Raw genomic sequence first — 21,809 nt, 5'->3', positions numbered from 1 at the left:
TCAGCTTTTTACTTTATGCAGATAATGTTGTACTTTTAAATTAATCCAGTACAAGGCTGCAAGATTCCCTGACTAAAGTGAATAATTGTTGTAAGAAATTTGGTATGAAAATCAGCAATAACAAGACAAAGATAATGAAAATAGGTAGAAACATTGAAAATATAAACCGCATTGTGTATGGAGAACCTTTAGAACAAGTAAAACATTTCAACTATGTTGTATACAAGACAGTGTTCAAACCAGTTTTAACTTATGGATCTGAGAGTTGGGTTAGAAATAAAACACTTGACCAAATATTGGAGACCATAGATATGAGTGTCCTGATAAAGATTTGGGGTGTGAACAGATAGCATCAGTGGCAATATCATATTAAAAATGAGAATATTAAAAAAAAACTTGACATTGTTAGCATTCAGGAATGTGTTAGCAGAGCTAATCTCAGGTGGTTTGGTCACTTAAACAGAATGGGAGAGGGAAGATTAGCAAAACAAGTGTTTTCTCTTGGGTTGGCAGAGAAAAAACTCAGAGGAAGACCAAGATGGATGTAGGATTGATACAGTAAAAAGTGCCTTAGAAGACAGAAAATAAGATCTGATAATGTTGCAGTCTTGACAAGTAAGACTCATTTGATGGAAAATTGTAAATAGAAAGTTCTGTACTTTGTTAGAAACAAAAGTAAGAAGAAAACATGTGTAAAAGGTGCTTCGACAAGAAGTGCAAAACATTTGTTTTGTGTTCTGTGCTTCACCATACTCCAAAATATATCATACAATTATAAACTTCTGAAGAAATATCACTGAATATAGGTTATTTTATTTATTAATATATGTATAAAAATCATTTGTTAGTTAATATTCTCTTTAGTAAACCATTGGCAATTTTTATGTGAAAATTGTAAATAAATACTTTTTTATATCTTGTTAATCAAGTACAGGTATCCATTGCTTAACGTGGGATTTGAATAACGTGTCGAAATTAATTGTGACAATCCCTTGATATACGCACCAAGAGTTTTGATTAACGCGCCCTTAAATTTACTATGCAAAAACATGCAAGCCTCGTGGCGTGAGCATGATGGCATCATTCCTTCCATGCAGCCTGAGTGCCAGCCAGTTACTTTACTTCCAGCATTAAGAGTGGGTGTATTACAAGCTCCAGTTGTTCTGCTGTATGTATTAACAAATTACGTTCTTCGTAAATTTTACAGCCTATTAATCATGTTGAAGAATAAGAGCAATCCCACAACTGAGTCATTAAGTGAAAAAAAAAGAGAAAAGTAATTACCTTAGATACAAAACTTGATATAATTAACAGATTGAAATGTGGTGAAATTACGTAAAAGTAAGATCGGAAGCGAAATTGGTTTTAACGAGTCTACAACACAGACTATTTTATCCAAAGCTGATGAGTATTGCGAGCAAGGTAAAGTTGCATCTACATCTGCAAGTGTGCAATGCACATGTAACCGGAGTGCTATAATGGTTGAAATGGAAGGTCTGTTGATTATTTGTTTGGAAGACTATAAACAAAAGAGAATTCCAATTAGTCCCTATAATATCATGGAAAGCTCTAAGCCTGTTTTCAAGACTTAAAGAGACTAAATATAAAGAAGACAATTCAAAATTCGCAGCTAGCAAAGGCTGGCTTGAAAATTTTAAATCTAGGGCTGGACTAAAGAATGTGAAAATAACAGGTGCAGCTGCAAGTGCCGATAAAAAATGCTGCATCTATATTTCCTGCTGAGCTGCAGAAAATTATTGAAGAAAATGATTATGATTACTGCCAAATTTTCAAAGTAGTTGAAACTGGCCTCTATTTGGAAAAAATGCCATCTTGAATTTTTATATAAAAAAAAGAAGCAGTGCAGCCTGGCTGTAAAGTATCAAAAGATTGCTTAACTGTTATGCTTGGAAGGAATTCTAATGGAGATTTTAAATTGAAGCCGCTGCTTGTCTATCGAACTCAGAACCCAAGGGCTTTAAAAGGATTTAACAAGAACTCTTTATTTGTAATTTGGCAGGCGAATCAGAAGGTTAGGGTTACCCAAAGTCTATTTGAAGATTGGTTTAAGTCTTATTTTTGTCTGGCAGTTGAAGCTTATTGCAAGAGAAATAACTTGGCTTTCAAAGCTCTTTTGCTTTTAGATAACTCACCTGGTCATCCAAATTCTCTTAATGATCTGTCTGAAAGTTTTATTTTTACCATTTTTACATTGTTATCATCTAACAATGATAAATACAACATCATTGTTACAACCTATGGAGATGGGCATCGTTGTAACTTTCAAAGTCTATTTTCTTAAAAAGACATTCTCAAAGGCAGTAGAAACAATATTGGGAGAAATTGCGATTACGCTCCAAGAATTTTGGAAAAAAATTTAACATTAAACATGCATTGAAAATATGAAAACAAAGTGGGAGCAAGCTGCATGAAAGCTGTTTGGAAAAACCTTTTGTCAGAATGCACTAAATCTCCAAGAATTTTGGAAAAAAATTTAACATTAAACATGCATTGAAAATATGAAAACAAAGTGGGAGCAAGCTGCATGAAAGCTGTTTGGAAAAACCTTTTGTCAGAATGCACTAATGACTTAGGTTGTTTTCAAAATCTTGTGAACAACATGATTGAAGAAATCATTGCAATTGGTGAAGACCTTGGTTTTGATGGTGTTGATGCAGAAGATGTTAAAGAATTATTGGATTCAAATTCAAAAGATTTCAGTGACAACGATCTTCTTGAAATTAAACAACACCATGCAAATGGAATGTGAAGATGAAGTTCCAAAAGAGATAAAGTCAAAGAACTGCGAAATAGAATATTTCGCAGTTTAGAATTGCTTAAGCAGCAAGTAGGATATGGATCCAAATGTTAATCGAAGAATGCTTGTTTGTCGAGGAATCGAAGAATGCTTGTTTCTCTGGAGAGTCATTTTGCTTGGCATTGTAGAATTTATGCCAATAAGAAAAAAAACTAAAACTGTTCAAATGACCCTTGATAACCTCTTTTGATAAAAATATTGCAGTAACTAATGTAGGTACAAGTATTTATTAAACATTTACTTTGCATTCATTTTTTATCTTTCCTAAAAGAGTACCATATAAAACAAACTATTAATGCAGTAATCAATCATGGAATTGTACTTTTTACCATTAATTATTATATTTGATTAACATGATTTTGATATACGCGGTAACATTGAGGGAATAATTAATTGCTCTAATCGAGGGATATATAAATTTATTCACCTGGCTACCCACCATACCAGCTTTGCTTATTCTGTTGTCTCTTTCCAGACTTAATCTACCATCTTCATTAAAAACTGTGCCTAAATAGCTGAGATATTTTTCTTGTTCTAAAGGATTTCCATTCAGAATGCAGTTGAAGTCTTGTATTCGCCTGCCTATTTTCCTAGTTTTGGTCTTTTTATTGCTGATTTTCATGCCAAATTAGTTACGGCTGTTATTCAATTTAGTTAGTGAATCCTGTAGACTTGTACTAGATGTGTTTAGGAGTTCATCATCTACATAAAGCAAAGAGCCAAGTTTGACAAGGATCTGTACTTAAGTTTTGTAGATCTGGAAAAGGCATATGACAAGGTGCACAGTGCATTTTGTTATATATCAGACTTGAATGCCAATTTTTTTTTTATAATGTGATCCATATATATGTTGAATAAGAGTGGAGATAATGTGCATCCTTGTCTTATCCCTGATTTTACATGAAACCATCTTCTTATTTCCTTCAATTGTAACTGCTGACCGAAAGCTTAATATAGACTATATATTGTTCTGTATAATGTTCCATTCACTTCATATAATTGTAGTGTTTTGAAAAACGTTTCTCTGTGCACCTTGTCATATGCCTTTTCCATATCTACAAAACTTTAGTACAGATCCTTGTCATATTCAAATGATTTCTCAACTATTTGTCTTAAAGTGAAAATGTGATTTTGACAACCTCTGTTTGGCATGAACCCAACTTTTTCTTCTCCAAGTCTCTCTTCCACAATCTTTCTCAACCTCTTTTCAAGTATGCTTGCTTAAATCTTATCTGGAACACTTAGTAGAGAAATTCCTCTGTATAGAGGAATTTCTCTACTAAATAATTTCTCTTCACAGTGCCCATCTTTATAGATAGGTACTATGAGAGCTGTACTCCAGTCAACGGGAATTCGACCTTCTGACCGTGCCCTCTGATTTATGCAATGTAACCACTGCAAAACTTCTATACCTCCATACTTGAGCATTTCTGGTTGAATATCATCTACTCCTGCTACCTTTCCACGTTTCAAGTTTTTGATGACTTTTTCTAACTCAAGTATTGATATGTACTTTCATTCCTCTGGAAAATTATCTAGTGTGGTTCTGTTGCTGCTTGGTTTGTTTAACATTCTTTCATAGTAGTTACTCTAGACGTCTATTATATCCTTATCTTCAGTTTTCATGTCACCTTTATCATCTTTGATTCATTTTACAGTACTCTTTCCTCCATTTCTAAGCTTCTTCAATAGTCTCCAGAATAATCCTTCCTGATATATAACATCCTATACTTATTATTTAGTTAGATCTGACCTATTTTTGTGTTATTTGTCTCAGTAATGCCAGTTATGTCCATGTTGTACTTTTCCAATTCTTCTGCAAGTTTGATTTCCTTTCCATTAATACTCCTTATATTGATGGTTCCTATCTTCAGTTCTTCTGATGTTGGTTCTATTCTTCTTCTAGATGTTGTCTTAGAGCTTTCTCCATTAGCTGACTTTTTACTGTTAGTCCTGGTTCCCTGACGAAAACAGCAAGGGGCCTTTAACTGGGTGACCCCCCCTTCCCCCCAAGCTAGCATCAGATCTCATCATGTTGTACCATCATATACATATACGTTGGTCATACATAACTGGTAATTAACTTAAGCAACGTCACATTGCCATCTTCAGGAACATACAAATATGGTATGTACACGCAGGCACTAACAAAAGCAAATGAGGAAGAAGGCAAGAAACTAATATTATTCCTAAAGTCCTAATGGTTCCCCCTAGCCGGCTAATTGAGTTGTCTTGGCCATTGGGCTGAAGTTCTCATGATGCAAATCTCCCAAATTTGGGGCAGTCTCGTGCACCCAAATTTGTTGAGGTTCGGAACGTTTTTTAGAGTTGCTGATGATTCCACGAATAATCTTTCGTACTTGAACTTGCTGCGGTGTATTATTTTAGTTTTCTAGAATTCTATGGCAGGTATCTATGGCATGGTCTGCAAGCCCAGAGTGGCAGTACTGGTGAAACTGGATGTAGTCTTTGTGTTCTGAAATCCTGATATTCGCTGTCCTGCCTGTTTGGCGTGTTTTGACGTCTCCTTCCTATTCACAAATGTCTGACTCAAGGAAACCCTAGAGCTCATCTCATCCAAGCCAAATTTCTGCCTGATATCTCAACTCTATTTCAGTTCACAATGAACTCAGTCTATTTCGTTTAGCAAGGAAAGTTCTATAAACAGATAGAGGGGACTATGGGTTCACCACTTTCCCCACCTTTGGCCAACTTCTTTATGGAGATCTTTGAAGAGAAAGCCTTAAACTCTGCACCACAAAAACCCACTATTTGACTTCGGTACGTGGATGATGTGTTGCTATCTGGCCACATAGCTCAGATACACTCCACTCCTTCCTAACACACTTAAACAACCAACACCCCAGGGTCCACTTCACCTTGGAAAAAGAGGAAAACAACACCCTCTCCTTCCTAGACACTCTAATCACTCACCAGCCTGATGGATCTTTGGTTTTCTCTGTTTATAGAAAATCCACCCATACAGGCAGATACATTCACTAGCAATCCCCCACCCCCCCCACCCCTCACAACAATATGGGGTTATTAAAACACTATATAACAGGGTATAGTTAATCTGCTCAGACATTGATGCCTTAACCACTGAACTAAACCACATCCTTAACACTTTCTTAGCCAATGGCTACAACCCCCCAAAAATACTAAAACAGTAACCCCCCCCCCCTTCACAATAAAGATTACACTAAATCTATCACCATTCCCTACATTCGGGGCACCTCTGAGAAAATAACAAATATCCCCAAAAAATATGACCTAACTTCTTGTTATAGACCACATAAAAAGTTGGCATGTCTTATCCTCTCGATCAAAGACCAACCACTTCCCCTAGACCTACCTGGTGTATACCAGGTCCCTTGCAGCTGTAAATTGTCTTACTTTGGCCAAACATGCAGGACAGCGAATATCAGGATTTCAGAACACAAAGACTAGATCCGGTTTCACCAGTACAGCCACTCTGGGCTTGCAGACCATGCCATAGATACCCGCCATAGAATTTGTTGGAAGAAAACTAAAATAATACACTGCAACAAGTTCAAGTACGAAAGATTATTCATGGAATCATCAGCAGCTCTAAAAAACGTTCCAAACCTCAACAGATTTGGGTGCACGAGACTGCCTCAAATTTGGGAGACTTGCATCATGAGAACTTCAGCCCAATGACCAAGACAACCCAATTAGCCCGCTAGGGGTGGCACTATCAGGACTTTAGGAACAATAATAGTTTCTTCCCATCTTTCTCATTTGCTTTTGTTAGTGCCTGCGTGTACATACCATATTTGTATGTTCCTGAAGATGGCAATGTGATGTTGCCGAAATATTGAAGGTATTCATTAAAGTGTCCTTTAATTAATATCTGTTTTATGCATTGTAAATTCCTTAAGTTAATTACCAGTTATGTATGACCAATGTATAAGCCTTGCTACAAGAAGAAAACCATCTAGTAGATGATCCCCAGTATGGATTCCTCCATTATCAGACAACTGGGAGATCTTCTGACTTACATCATTTACCTTTGAACAAATGCTATGGAAAAGTTTGGAGAGTGTCCATATGAATTACTCTTCATGTCTCTAAGGCATTTGGTAGTGTTTTTCTGAGTCTGAGTTGCTAGCATTCTTTCCGGTTACATATTATGTGCAGTGGTGATCATCTTTATCTTAAATTGGTGTTGAGAAATAAGTAAGTGAAAGCATGGAGCTCTTAGAATCCCAGTACCTGTTCCCATTGAAATTGAATTTAGTTTTACTGCTAACTTGCTGTTTATCATAATTGGCATTATTAATTTGACTACTCTCTTCTAAATCTGTTAATAAATTTTTCTTCCTTTTCAATTATTCTTTCTGCTGCTTTCTTTTGGAACACTTCCCCTACTTCTTTATGAGACTGGCTAACTCACCTACAATTGATAAGCCCTGAAAAAGGCTCTTTGTGTCCTGGATGGGATTTCAACCCAGGTTTTTCCAACCAAAGGGCTTTGTCTATATTGACTGAGCTATGGAGGCTTATCACATTAAGGCACGCATTGCAATTCAGTCTCATTAAATATTACCTCATTTTATATATTATTGCAGTTCTTATTTTTTTTATTTTTATGTGATTCCCACTCATGAAAGTTATAAAGTCTATGGTATATTACTACCTTAGATTGGTTAAAGATTTTTTATCTTTATTTTTTATTAATTTTATAATTTTATTTTTATTTATTTTTTACCTAGTCTGGACATCCTGCTCTAGAGACCAAACATGGAAATTTTTTAAGCCACTTCAGGCTGCCAACAAGCAGGGTGGTGGTGGTGGTGGTGGTCTCACACCAGGTAAAAATCCCTCTCCCATCTAAAGGCAATCACAAACATCCATGGCAGAATTTGAACCCATGATCTGTAGGTTGGAGAGTCGATTCTCTAACCACTTGGTCAACTAGGTCAGCTTATTTGCTGCTTCTCCAGTAGTTTACAGATTAGTTTGAAGAAAGAAAGTTGCAAAATTTGTTACCTATCATCTAGGTTTTTTTTTTTTTAAATAAATTATATACGTTGTATCATTAGTAATTTCATGATAAATTTTTACTCCAGTAATAAGTCTTCAAAAAATTAGGAGAAATATCCTGTTTTGAAATAATGGAACTAAATGATACAGATAACTTATGTGAAAAATTATTTACTACCATAAAATTTTTGTCGGAATTTTATAGACGTCCGCCCGGTTAGCCTAGTGGCTATGTGCTGCGCAACCATATGCCTGGGGAAGGAGTGTCCTAGGTTCGATTCCCGTTGAACGTGAGGAGCTCAAGGATCTTCCTCAGCCATAGCCAGGTTAGCCAGTCTAGGGCATAGACAGCAGGTCCTCCCCCCCCCCCTCTCAGTTTATCTTTGGGGGGAACCTTTACTTACTCCTTATTTCCCCCAGGAATAAAGAGTAACCAACCTATTCCATTGGATTTTGGTTCCAAATGCCTACACTATAAAAAGTGTAGGTCTACACGTGAGCATAAATTAGGATAGGATTTTATAGACATTCTCAGTAGTATAAAATAATTGTAACCAAAGTGTGCAACACACACACATAGCAGAAAATTCAACAAAGTGACATCATTGGTCTATTAATACTGAACTCTATAAAAGTAAAATTAAAGATAAAAAAATAAAAAATAATTATGATGAGCAAAATCTCTCAAGGAGCAACATGTGGCTTTCGATGTAGTGAACTAGTAGGGACCTCAGGAATAGTTTGTTTTAGTGAATAGTTTGCTATAGTGAATTTTTTTTTAGCATAAGATTCATAAGAGATTGTTCAACTGAGTGTTCATTTTACTATAATTTATCAACTTGGTGTATGCGACATTGAGCTGTCACTGCTACCTCTTTACTGGATAAAGAAAGCCAGGTGTATATAAGGAGGAGAAACTGGAGCTAGTGCACAAACTGAATAAGAATACAACAGTAGAGATTGATTGGATATCAGCATGGTATTCAGCTGTATTTGCTCTTCCTTTGACCAGGCTATGTAATTTGAGTCTCAGAACATGGAACCATTCCACAGGAATGAAAAGAATGCATGATAACCCCATTGCACAAGGGTAGTGCAAAGACTGATTCTTACCTATCTACTTATCAGTATCTTTGGAGTTGTGGTGATCTTGTAAAAGTTGGTAAAAGCTCATGTACAGACATAGTTCAACAGAATCTTCTTTGCAAAGAACAGCATAGGTTTACTGAGGGAATGTCACATTTTATGATATTGTTATGGTTGGATACACCATGATAATTTTGGAGTTTGCTAAGACTTTTGACAGAATATGTCATACAAGACTGTTGCATAAATTGGAGAATATGGGATTGAATTATAAAGTATTAGAATGGATTCTAGGATGGCTACTGACAAATAATTAAAACTGGTATATGTGGAATATGAGTCTGCTTAAGGCCAGTGATGTACCACTTGGATCAGTTCTTAATACATAGTTCTTCCGTTTTTATGTTAATAATCAGAAATAATTTCACATTTGACATTCAGATTTGCTGATGATGTAAAGATAGGTAGGTAATCAGGAATGCAACTGAAGTATACTACTTGCAAAATGTTTTTAATATGCTGGAATTGGGGGCATGTAAAAATGGCTGTCACTTCAGTATTAGTAAATATAAAGATATGCACTTTTGTGTAATGAAATATCCAATGTTATATTGTCAGGACTATGCTAGAAGAAACTGATCAGGCTGCAGATCTTGGAGTTTTAGTAGATAGGAAGTTCATGCATCATATATAGCAAAGATTGTATATACACAGCTCATAGGATAATTGCAATGCTGAAACAAACCTTGACATGTAAGGATAAGGAAGGCATCTGACTCTACAAGGCTTTAATGTTATCTCGCTTGGACTAATGTGTGTGTAGGTCTGGTTTTTGCGTTAAAGCTGATATATGAAGAATATGAAGAAATTCAGAATATGAAGATAGATTGGGAATTTGTGGACTGCAGCCACTAGCAAATAAAAGAAAGAGAGCTGATATGATTGAGACTTGGAAACTTCTGAAAGGGTCATACAGAATACCAATACATGGAATTTTTCATTTTATGGAGGGCTGGTAGAGGACGAGGATATCCATGGAAGTTGAGAATGAGAGCACTCAAGAATGAGTTGAGAGCTAGATTTTTCTCTGATAGAATAATTCTTTGGAATGGATTCCCTTTGGAGATAGTATGCAACTGGTTCGGGTGATATGTTGCTTCTCTTGATGAATCCCAGACTCTGGTGGCCTCTCTTAATACTTAGTTGTCTCTTAATCACAACCAAAACTTCATAGGCAGCTTGTTATAATGAGTGAATTTGTTGTAGTGAGCATTAACTGTATTTACAATAAAGAGGATAAAACATTGTTCCCCAGACTTATTAAGATTAGGATGATGTAATAATTCTCCCTTACATAGATTTTTCCATAAAAAATATACTCTTATTGAGAATTTCCTTCCAAAGCACTTCATGTTTAGAGAAAATATGTTCCATAAAGGCCATATGCTTCATTCATGGTACTTGATGCAATTTTTATGTTCTTCATGATGAATAGTGGTGAACCTTCCATGTTGGGAAAGTATGACAAACCATAGGAGTATGGACACTTGGAAATGCAAAAAAGGAAAGCTTTTTCTTAGCTGAAGAAATCTTGCTGGCAAGTTGAAAAACTGTTTGAATATTAAGAGGCTAACTACATGCATTCAGATACTCCTTTGACATTAAGGAAAATGGAAATAGAATTAGCTTCTGTTGAGGAAGAAGAGATGAGTTCCTTAACACATTCCACATGTCGTAAATTTGGTGGTAGCTTGCTTGGCCTTGTAACATCTCTCCCATTTTGGTTAGACACATTTTTACACATTCTTTAACATGTAATGACATGCTTTTCATGTTGTTTAGTAGAATTTTTGTGTAAAACTAATATTTGTGATATCAAAAGTAATGTTTTCTTATTTGAGTTTATATATTATAAGCTTCCATTTGCTCATTCTGTATTGGTGATCCTCCTCAATTGGAAATGTCCAGGTTCGATTTCCATCTGGGGCATGAAGAAATTTTATTGGTGATTTACCCCATCTCATATGCAGTGTTTTCCTCCCAGAAATGCTAGTTTTGCATCCTGCAAAACAGGCAAATCGACCAGAAGAAAACACAATTTACAGAATAGCAAACAATGGAGATTGGATTAACTGATCTATCATAAGCAGGTTTATAAGAAGCCAAGTTGACTGTGGCAGTCCTTTGTGTCTAACAAGAAAGAAAAGATTGATGTGCGTGCGTGTGTGTGTGTGTGTGTGGAGTATCTAATGATTTTTATTCAGATACACCACATTTTATTTATTTATTTTTTAAATTAGGCGATTTGTGCATTAAGGAATCAAAAAAAATTGATAGGAAATTAATATAATTTCTTATATTTCTTCACTCATTCCCCTGATTATTGTAATATGTATTCTTTTCATACTGTCAGGAAATGTAATTAAGCATTATAATTACGAGGGTGGTCTGAAAAGTTCTCAGCCTCGACCATAGATGGCAACACTATTGGGAAGATTTTTTTTTTCCCCTAAGTTGGTACATCTTTGGTACATCCATGTGAAGTTGCAAGTCATTCTATCAAGTAGTTTGTTTTATACAGCTGTCTGAAACAAAAGCGTTGTCTGTATACCTTGAAATGGATAAAATTGAGTATCGTGCGGTTATAAAATTCTTTGTAAAACAAGGTTTAACACCAAAAGAAATTCATTCCAAGTTCATAAAAGTTTATGGGCACTCTTCTCCTTCGTTTTTGACAATTAAGGAATGGGCTGTCGAGTTTAAATGTGGCCGTACCAGCCTTGAAGATGATCCACATGAAGGACGTCCAAAAAGTGTAACAACACCAGAAATCATTGATCAAGTGCACGATGTGGTATTGGATGACCAGTGAGTCAAAGTGCATGAAATTGATGAGACTATAAGCATTTCAAAAGAATGTGTAGGATACATTTTGCATGAAGAATTGTAAATGAAAAATTTTTGCGCAAGATGGGTGCCGTGCTTGCTCACTACAGATCAAAAACGCACCCACATGAAAATCTCTGAACAGTGCTTGGAGCATTTTAACAAGAATAAAACTGATTTTGTGCATCGATTTATTACTATGAATGAGACTTAGATTCCAAGTTGAAAAACTTCCAACAACTATCTCTAATCCAGAGTATTTTAATAATAAGGTGCGACTCCTTTTGGCTACTTGTATATGGAAATATGACTTCTGCATTACTTCAACCTTAGTATCACCAAAAAAGACTAGGTAAGAATTCTGAATCAATCGACCGTGAGATGCGGTGATTGATTCATTCAATCCAATACCCTTGGAGGGTAATGGATGGCAATGCTGTAGCCAGTGAAGTTCTAACTGAGGCTTGGCTATTGCTGTTACCCTCCTGCCATGATCAGAGCTTTAATAGCTCAATAACACCTTATCCCTACACTGTCCTCTACAGATAATGGGGAAGATGAAAAGCATGATACTAAGATGAAAAGGTGATACTAAGTCCTTATAGTCCTTATAAGGACTATAAGGACTTAGTATCACCTCTGGGTTGGGCTCCCACTGAAGAGACCACAATAAAGGTCGAAACCGGTCTGGGTAGTGACCCTTCCCATAATGTGCATAGCATTATACATGTCCGTATAAGGATACGTGTTTTGCATTATGGGATTCTAAGGCAAGTGATGTAATGTCATTAGTTTATATATATGAGTTGTCCAGTCCTGAAAATACTTCAGGTGCAAATTTTGTTTGCTAACACTTGGATAAAGAATTAAACCAAGAATATAATTTCTTGGCATCTTTAATTTATACCATTTAGTTATGTTTATACATTGAATTATACTGTTTGAAGCTGGTGTGTACATACGCAGACTTTTGAGGCATCCGAACAGCTAAGCAACAGGTTATTTGTTACATTGTGTTGAAGATAGGTGGACAATATTAATTCCATTTAGAAAGGAGAAAGAATTATAGGAATGTATCTAACCTCATCATTATATAGTCCTTATAAGGACTGGCTTAAAGGGGCGAAGCAAGAATGCTTTTCATCTTCCCCGTTATCTGTAGAGGACAGTGTAGGGATAAGTTGTTATTGAGCTATTAAAGCTCTGATCATGGCAGGAGGGTAACAGCAATAGAGCCTCAGTTAGAACTTCATTGGCTACAGCATTGCCATCCATTATTACCCTCCAAGGGTACACAGTAACTTCGATCGCCCCCCACCTCTTATAGGAATGTATTTGGAGACTTATGGATTTATCTAAAAGTATTTATTTCTTTCAAATGGTGTATGACCACCAGAAGATAAAAATCTCAAAGATCTTTAATCAATAAAGCCCAAGTTTGAAAAGAGCAAATTCCACTACTAGTTTTGGTGTAGTGTTTATTTAACCTGCACTTGTTCCTGTTAACAGATGAAACTGAGGACAGAATATTTTGTTTCATAAAGAAGGATGTGTTTTTCTTCTAAACAGATTCTTCATGATAGTGCCTATATTGCAGAATACTGAAGATAAAGAGAAAACTGTATTATTCAGACAAAGAAAGGAACTGAATTCATGTCATGAAGATTTGTTTTGAGAATTGTAAGGCCAACAGTTTAAGTATTTTCTCTTTGTGGTTAACTTTCTGGAGCAGGATAATTTTTTGATATTGCTTACATTGAAGTCCTGAGGTAGGACAAGGTTCTTTATTTGGAAAGAATGTTGACTTTAAGTCATAAAGAAGGATGTGTTTTTCTTCTAAACAGATTCTTCATGATAGTGCCTATATTGCAGAATACTGAAGGTAAAGAGAAAACTGTATTATTCAGACAAAGAAAGGAACTGAATTCATGTCATGAAGATTTGTTTTGAGAATTGTAAGGCCAACAGTTTAAGTATTTTCTCTTTGTGGTTAACTTTCTGGAGCAGGATAATTTTTTGATATTGCTTACATTGAAGTCCTGAGGTAGGACAAGGTTCTTTATTTGGAAAGAATGTTGACTTTAAGTCGGTGAGATGGCTATCATTTGGAAACTGAGCAAATTGATTGTATTGTCAAGTCAAAATTATTAATCTTAGAAGAGATTTACAAAGAATATTTGTTTGCTTTGTTTTGTTTGTTAGATTTTTTATTCCTGAAATTAAATGTGTGAGAGAGAGTGTCTCTCTTGTGAAATTCTTTATAATGAATTTTATGTAAATAATTATATTTGTATAGTTGTTTTTATCAAACAGTGTTTCTTTTGTATTACATATCTCTCTCTTGTCTTAATTATGACTAAGATAAGTGAATGTAGTATGTGAGATTTTAAAAGCTTGGGAACTTAGAATTATTTTAGGGTAGATATATTGGAAAAACACAAATAATACTTCTGGTACAAGCCTAACCTATGTTTTTTAAGGTTCATTTAAGAGCACGCGCGCGCGCGCACACACACTTGCTTTTAAAAATATTATACATGACATAAATGGGTTGGTTTCTATGCCAAGTTAAATTATATATAAATATCTAATGATATTTCTATTTTATAATTATACCACCACTTGTTATCTACAAAATCATCAAAAGTAAACACAGGCAATCATTGTAATTAGCAGTTTTCCTCTCCCCTTATCTTTAGAAATATAAAGTTGCACTTGCATATGAGAGTACGATGGGCTGCTGCGATGTACATTTTCTACAACAGTTTTTATAATTTAATAAAATATCGCTTTCAGAGAGAGAGGGATGCGTATTCATTGGAAAGAAGAATTTGTCATGGATATTTGAACTATCAATCAAATTCATTGAATTTTTCTAAAAAAAATTTATTTATTTATTTTTTTATGTGGTTCCTATACATGAAAGGTTATTAGCGTACCTATAGGACATTTGTATTGCGAACGGCTAAGGATTCCCCCTCCCCCATTTTTATTAATTTTATATTTTTTTTGTAATTTATTTAACTTTAAACACATTCCTTAGCCACCTTAACAAACAACATGAACGCATACAATTTACTATCGAAATTGAAAATCAGAACTTGCTCCCGTTCCTGGATACACTGGTCACATCACATGTCTTCCCTCAGGCATTCTGTCCTTCATGGTTTACCGCAAACCGACATATACTGGCCAGTATATACATGCTGACTCATATCACCACCCATTGCAAGAATTTGGAGTCATTAACACCCTTAAAAACAGAGCTATAACAGTTTGCTCTAATCAACAAACTCTTAAACAAGAATTAAAGATTATTAGCAACACATTTATAAATAATGGCTATAACAAAAATTCTTCATAAAACTTCATCAAAAATGAATCTAGATTACAGTAAAACTATAGCCATCCCATACATTAAAGAGTTATCAGAAAAAATCAATAGAATGCTACACCATTATAATCTCGATGCCACTTTTAAACCGCTCATAAAATTAAAAAACATATTCAACTCCTCTAAGGTTCCTCTCATCCCATTGGCACATCCTGAAGTTTATTGCATCTTTAACTTACTTTATATTGGTGAAACCGGACGTACAATCCCTATATGTTAAAGAAAAAAAAAAAAAAGACATATAACAATTTTGGAAGCAGGCCTCTCAGATCACGCTCTCAACACCCTACACCAAATCATTTGGAAAAGTACCTTCTCTTTACATCATACACAAACCTGGTATGAAAGAAAATTTAAAGAAGCCTGTGAAATTCTGATTAACAACCCTAATCTCAAAAATAATGGTGGCATAAAAATTCCAAGAATTTGGATGACACATATTCAGCCTACTTAGTATCTGAGTAGGCTGAATATGTGTCATCCAAATACCAATTGGTTGAAATTTATATGTATGATCACTGTTTTTTTTTTTTTTAAATTTAGATTTAAATTTTTTTATTTATATTTATATGTATGTAAACATGTTGCTCTCCAGCCCAATTTACTTTTATAACCTAATAGATAATAATTGGACTCTAGCTTTGATGTAGTAAAGGTTTTTTTTTTTTTCCCACCAGAGGTCAGGCCTATATTTGTTGTAACAGTTGGTCAATAACTTTAGCAAACCATGTAGATTGTAGTGCAGCTTGTTTCTCTGTATATACCGTATATTCCGGCGTATAAGTCGACTTTTCAGCATTGAAAAAAAGTACTTCATTTTTTAGGTCGACTTATATGTTGGGTCAAAAATTGATTGCTTTCCAAGAAAAAACTAGTACATATCATACTCTGTTAAATTTATTAGCAATATACAAAAAAAGGTAAATAAGTAAAAATATTTCAACTTATATCAAATTTATTTACAGAAAAAATTATTTGCATGTTATATAATTATTTATTTACAAAAGAAAATAGGTAGGTAACTACATAATTAAAATTTAATTTTTACTGTCTGAATGCATGAAAAGTTCATTGGACTCTGGTTCTGTAATTTCTTCTGGTATATCGTCATATAAATTGTATTCATTTTCTCCATCAGACTTGGCATCAATTTCGTTATCATTGTAAACAAAATCATCTTCCGAGCCATCTAATTTGTTAGATTTAGCATTTTTTAAAAGATTTTATTACTGTATCTGGTTTTATTTCATCCCGCTACCCATCTTTCGCTACCCATTCACACATAGTTACCAAAGACACATGTCGCATTTGTTCTCCTTTTGTGTAACTTTTCTCTCCTTCTTGCATCCACACATTCCACTGTTTTCGTAAACTGTCTTTAAATGACTTGTTTATACAAACATCCAACTGTTGCACTAGTGAAGTTAACCCACTTGGAATCACTGCCATATTGGTATTATTCTCTCTTAATAAAGATTCTGTGCTCTCCGTTAATGCACCTTGTCATGTATTCCAAATATTTTTTATCCATAGCTTAACTCCTGCTTCGTCCATCCAACATTCTCATGAACATGGACAAAAACGTTACTTGGAATTTTGATCTTTGGCATTGTTTTTCTTTTAAAAATTATCATAGGTTTTAATTTAGTACCATCAGCCATACAAGCAAGTACAACTGTGAAACGGCTTTTTTCATGTCCAGTTGTTTTTAAAGAAATAGTTTTACTTCCTTTCATTTCTACTATTCCCGATCATGTCAAACATAACTGGAGTTTCATCCATATTTCCTATTTGAGACAATAGGAAATATTGTCTCAAATTTTTGCTTTCTTTTAGCAATTAAAAATCTTTGAAAACTTAATCACTTATCATCCAAATCCTTTGGCAGCTTCTGTGCAATTTTCGTTTTTAGTCGAAGCACTAAATTTTTCCTTTCCATAAACCAACTCACTATTAGCTTTTCGCTGTCCTTTTTATTTGCTTTGCCCCACTTCAAAGCAAATAAACGAATATTATTTCTCGTTATAATGAGTCCATTTTGGCGATTTTCTTGAACCCCATCCGCAACATTATTTTCCAGAATAGGCCACTTGCAAATTCCTTTCTATAATGCACACTTATTTTTTGGCATTTTCATTATTAAAGTTTCATTTTTTCTCCAATTGTGAACTAGTTTTTCGTTTACTCCGAACTGATGTGCCGCAACACAATTAGTATTTTCTTTTGCAAATCACTTTGCACTTAAAACTCGCATCATATTTCATTCTTTTAAAAGGAACCATTACACTTTAGTTCACTATTGGTCAACTGATCAATACGAAAAATAAAATTTTCAAGTCGACTTATACGACAAGTATACTATAAAAACTCAAACTCAAAAAATTCCAATATTGACTTATACACCAGGTCAACTTGTACGCCGGAATATACGGTATGTGTATGCTCCAGATGATGACCTTGATATGAAGGTCAAAACGTTAAGTGTTCATTTTGGTTTATTTTAAACTGAAGTTTTGCTCTAACATGGTAATTGTCTCCATAATTTTCCATAATGTATGATAATGCCACATTGAAAGTCACTGCGCTCTTAATTATGGCTCATTTTAGTTATCTATGAAGAAGATTGCAATGTGTGCTTCCTTTTATACCTGTATGAACCATGGTTGTAATCTATATAGCCATATCCACTACTACAAAGAGTCATTCGGATATTTTGAATCAGATTGTGTCCTCTCAGCTAATGGACTTATATGAGGAATGTTGATAGGAATATAGTAGTAGTATAAACTACTCACTTAGTAATATATCATCTTGTACATTTCTTATGAATTCATATGCAGAATTCGATGATGATAAATCCAATACAAGTTTTTCACTAAATTGAATCTCTTTAACTAAAGTGAATAAGTTCGGTAACAGATTAGAAATGAAAATTAGCATTAAAAAAAAAGATATAAAATTAAAAAGAGTGAAACACATGGAAATCAAACTGTTCTTATCATATTTCAAGTTCAAGGAGTCATTGAAATATAATCTTGTATAGTTACTCATGCCTAAATGCTATCATATCTCTCTTTGGATATATTAACAGAGGATGCACTAACAACATCTAATAATAGCCAATTCGACATACTCTCCATACTCAATGAGACGAACTTGGACCCGATACTTCCTGACATAGCCTTAGTTAGATTCCAGGAATATTGTTAGTTCTACACCCATCCACCTGCCACAAGCCTGCAAAATTTAATTCTGTCTATGCTACTGTATATGATCTCTTAAAAACCCAAGTTTCCAGGTTTTCCTCCTGAAGGAAAACCCTGGAAACTTGTTTTTTTTTACCTTGTAACCCATATGCCCATATCTGTGTACACTAGTCCAGATGTGGTTCCCACTTTATAAGACTTCTTATCAAAGTCTTGTAAAGTGGGAAAAAAACTTTTTTACAGCATTACACTCATCATATGAAATGTGTTAATCACCTTAGCATTGTGGCCCCCTATCAGTGGGGACACATTTCTTATGCTATTAAGCATAACCTTTTAGTTCTGCTTAGCACAAAGAATTTTAATTACATGTTTTCATTGATTTTCAGATTTCATACATATAATGGTACACGACCATCGGAAACCGTTCCACCTGGCTCACAAATTCCAGATGAAGATGTCTATGCCCGCCCTATAGATATTAGGACCCCAAAGGCAAGTATATTTAATAGTTTGAAATGCGTTTCCTTAGTCTTGCAGTTTCAATGTTGCTTTTGATGACAGTTTAACAGTTCGGTTTTTTTCCTTTTTGTAATTTAGGGTTGGTTGGTGGATCTTGTTAACAGGTTTGGTACTCTTGGAGGGTTTCGTATTCTTTTAGATAGGTTTCAGAATGGGTCGTCTCTCTCTGTGCCTGTAATTGCAGCCCTGTTAAGGTGAGTTGCCAAGTTTATTACGTAAAACTTATTCAGAATGAATGGAATAGAGAAGATATATAGATTTTTCATACCTTGAAGAATATTTTAAGCATAGAAAATATTTTGTAATAAAATTTATAACATGAAACTGAATTCTTTCCTTTATATGTTTTGTAAAATTATGGAAATAACTATCGTGCTATAGTAAAACTTCAGTGAAAAAAAAGACATGGAACTGAGCTTTCAAACTTTTTTCAGAGAGAGAGAGATTAAGCATATCAGTGTATAAAAATTACCTGGCAATAAGGCTGTAAAGTGGCAATGATAAAAAAATGAATAAAACTATTTTGTTCATTTTATATTAACCACACCTACAAAAGGATATTGCACATCCAGTAGCATGAGCAAGGATTAAATCTGAAAATCATGGTCTAGAGACCAACATGGTATTTCAAACCACTTGGTAATCTAAATAGTGAACTCATACTAGGTGACAAAAATTTGCTAAAGAATATAGTGCCATCTCGAAGAAAGAAAGATGTAACAATCTAAGATAGTCCTATTTAAATAGAAAAAAGATGAGTTTGGCTGAGTGAAACAGTATGATAAAATTCGAATAACAGTGTACAGTCATTGTGGTAAAGATCTAAAGTTTCACGTAATTGTGTGGTTTATGGTCTCAACAAAATACCCAAGTCATTCTGAGTTTTAGTTGAGATGAACAGTAATGTGAACATGTTAATCTAAATACACATTTTAAAGAAAAAATTTTAATTTTGCAAGAAAATAAATACAAAAATTAAACTCCAACTTTACATAATAATTTATATGTGCTTTTCTATTTTTAATAAGTTCATTAATTCACTTAGGCATGGACTCTACCAACGTTTAACACATTTTTCTTATTTTTGCATCTCGAAACCATACCATACTTTTATAATGGATCGTATTAAGTTTGTATCACAATTTAATTTTCCACGTCTCATTTTCACTGTGTCCCACAAATTTTCTATTGGGTTAATGTCAGGAGAGTTACCTGGCCACTGAAGCAATTGGATGTGATTTTGAGGAACTCTTTCACTTTTTTTTTTTGGTCTGTAGGCAGTCCTCCATGCTTGAAACAATCTTTGACAGACTGTCATGTAGAAACATTAATCCCACTAGCTGCCAAGTCTGGTTAAATCTATAGCAGACAATCTTGGATTCATTTTGCTTTTTCTAACTATTAAATGATCTTAAGTAAGTGTAGTTTTTCTTTTTTGTCCACATTTTCCTTTTCTGTCTGGTTAAAATGTACCTCTCTCTCTCTCTTCCCTAAATCTCTTTAAAATCGCATTAACAGTATCCAAACCAACACCCACACTCATTGGCAATTTGTCTTTGAGTCATGGATGTGTGCTGAGAAAGAGTGCATATTTTTGAATGCTTTCTTGGAGATGTATCTATTTTATAGCTACACAAAATGAATAAAACACTACAAATGTTAACTTGTTTACACTATTAAAAATGCACAACACTATTAATAAACATTATAGAGACAGTTAAAGCACACAGCACTCAACCAAACTAGTGAACTAAAACCAAAACTGAAATTATTGTGAACTGAAACAAAAACCAAACCATAAACTTGACTTAAATTCAGCTTGTTCGGATTAATTTGTTCACTACTGTAAGTTGAAATAATAGGTGAGAGTAATAAATACAGATTACTGATATAAAATAACATTTTTTATATATAGAATTTTCATCTGGTGTAGTGTTGACATCTTTATGATTCAAAAGATGGAATGATGACACAAACGTGTTAATGTTGAAAGATTGGCAATGCAGATCAAATCTTCTAACTAAAGTAATAGCAAGGTTCATTATAAAAGTTATGCACAAAAAATAATTGACAGTCTTTGTTAAACAGTAATACTTCTTGTAGTGGGATCATGCGTGTCAGATCTTTTCATATTAGGACAGCATAGTTATGCTACAACATTTCTTATAAGTCTTTCTGTTAGAAATCTGCTCTTAGGTAGGACTTCAGTTATTTTTTCAGTGAGCCTCATGTTTGAATATTCTTTGATGAAGATTTCTTTTCCATGCTTACTTTGTATCCATCATTGGTGCAAATGTGACATTTTTGTCACTTAGTTTTTTCCAGAGCTGAATCTCTATTATTTTCCTTAAAAAAAAAAAAAAAAAAAAAAAAAAAAAAAAAAAAACGTGTTGTCCATCATCATCATATCAGGTATATATTAGAAATAGAGAAAAATTGTACTTTATCTTTCCCGATTGTCTCATTGCTAGAATTTCAGACATATAGGTTTTCTGTTTACAGGATGCACATCTTATTACTAGATATATTTACATAGTCTTACCATCCTCCTTGGAGGATGGTAAGACTGTGTGGCTAGTTAGACTCAAGTCCATCATTGTGCCAACATGATTTTGCTGTTTTAAAACTCCTAATTCCTAATCTATAAATATTACTGCATCAAAGATACTTTCATAATGATTTCAAGAGTTGCACATGTTCTCTGTAATTATGTACTTGAACAACCCAACAATTAGAATTGATTTGTTGTCTCTATCACTTTCCTAATTCCACTGTTTTTTGATTTATGGCTGAAGCAACTATTGCTATGATACCACATTATTATGTCTGTAAATTGTGGGTGTACCTCTGGCTGGTTTTGACAAGGGGAAAGCCCTGCCATCTCAATATG

The 21,809-nt window shown here is 34.2% G+C and overlaps 1 protein-coding gene across 4 annotated transcripts in view; it reads left to right on the top strand.

The window, feature by feature from the left end:
- faf (ubiquitin carboxyl-terminal hydrolase-like faf) overlaps positions 1–21,809 on the top strand; it is a 1,099,079-nt gene that overhangs the window by 130,959 nt on the left and 946,311 nt on the right. For all 4 annotated transcript variants that reach the window (XM_090401226.1, XM_090401227.1, XM_090401224.1 and 1 more), the window contains 2 exons: positions 18,787–18,892; positions 18,998–19,113. In XM_090401226.1, the coding sequence (XP_090257352.1) occupies positions 18,787–18,892; positions 18,998–19,113 (222 nt within the window). The remainder of the gene's footprint in view (positions 1–18,786; positions 18,893–18,997; positions 19,114–21,809) is intronic.

The sequence above is a fragment of the Typopeltis vanoorti genome, chromosome 12 (genome assembly GCF_054136105.1).
Source record: "Typopeltis vanoorti isolate ZY-2024b chromosome 12, IOZ_Tvanoo_1.0, whole genome shotgun sequence".
Classification (NCBI taxonomy): domain Eukaryota; kingdom Metazoa; phylum Arthropoda; class Arachnida; order Uropygi; family Thelyphonidae; genus Typopeltis; species Typopeltis vanoorti.
The sequence above is the reverse complement of the archived record's forward strand: the minus strand, read 5'-3'. Positions and strand labels throughout refer to the sequence as shown.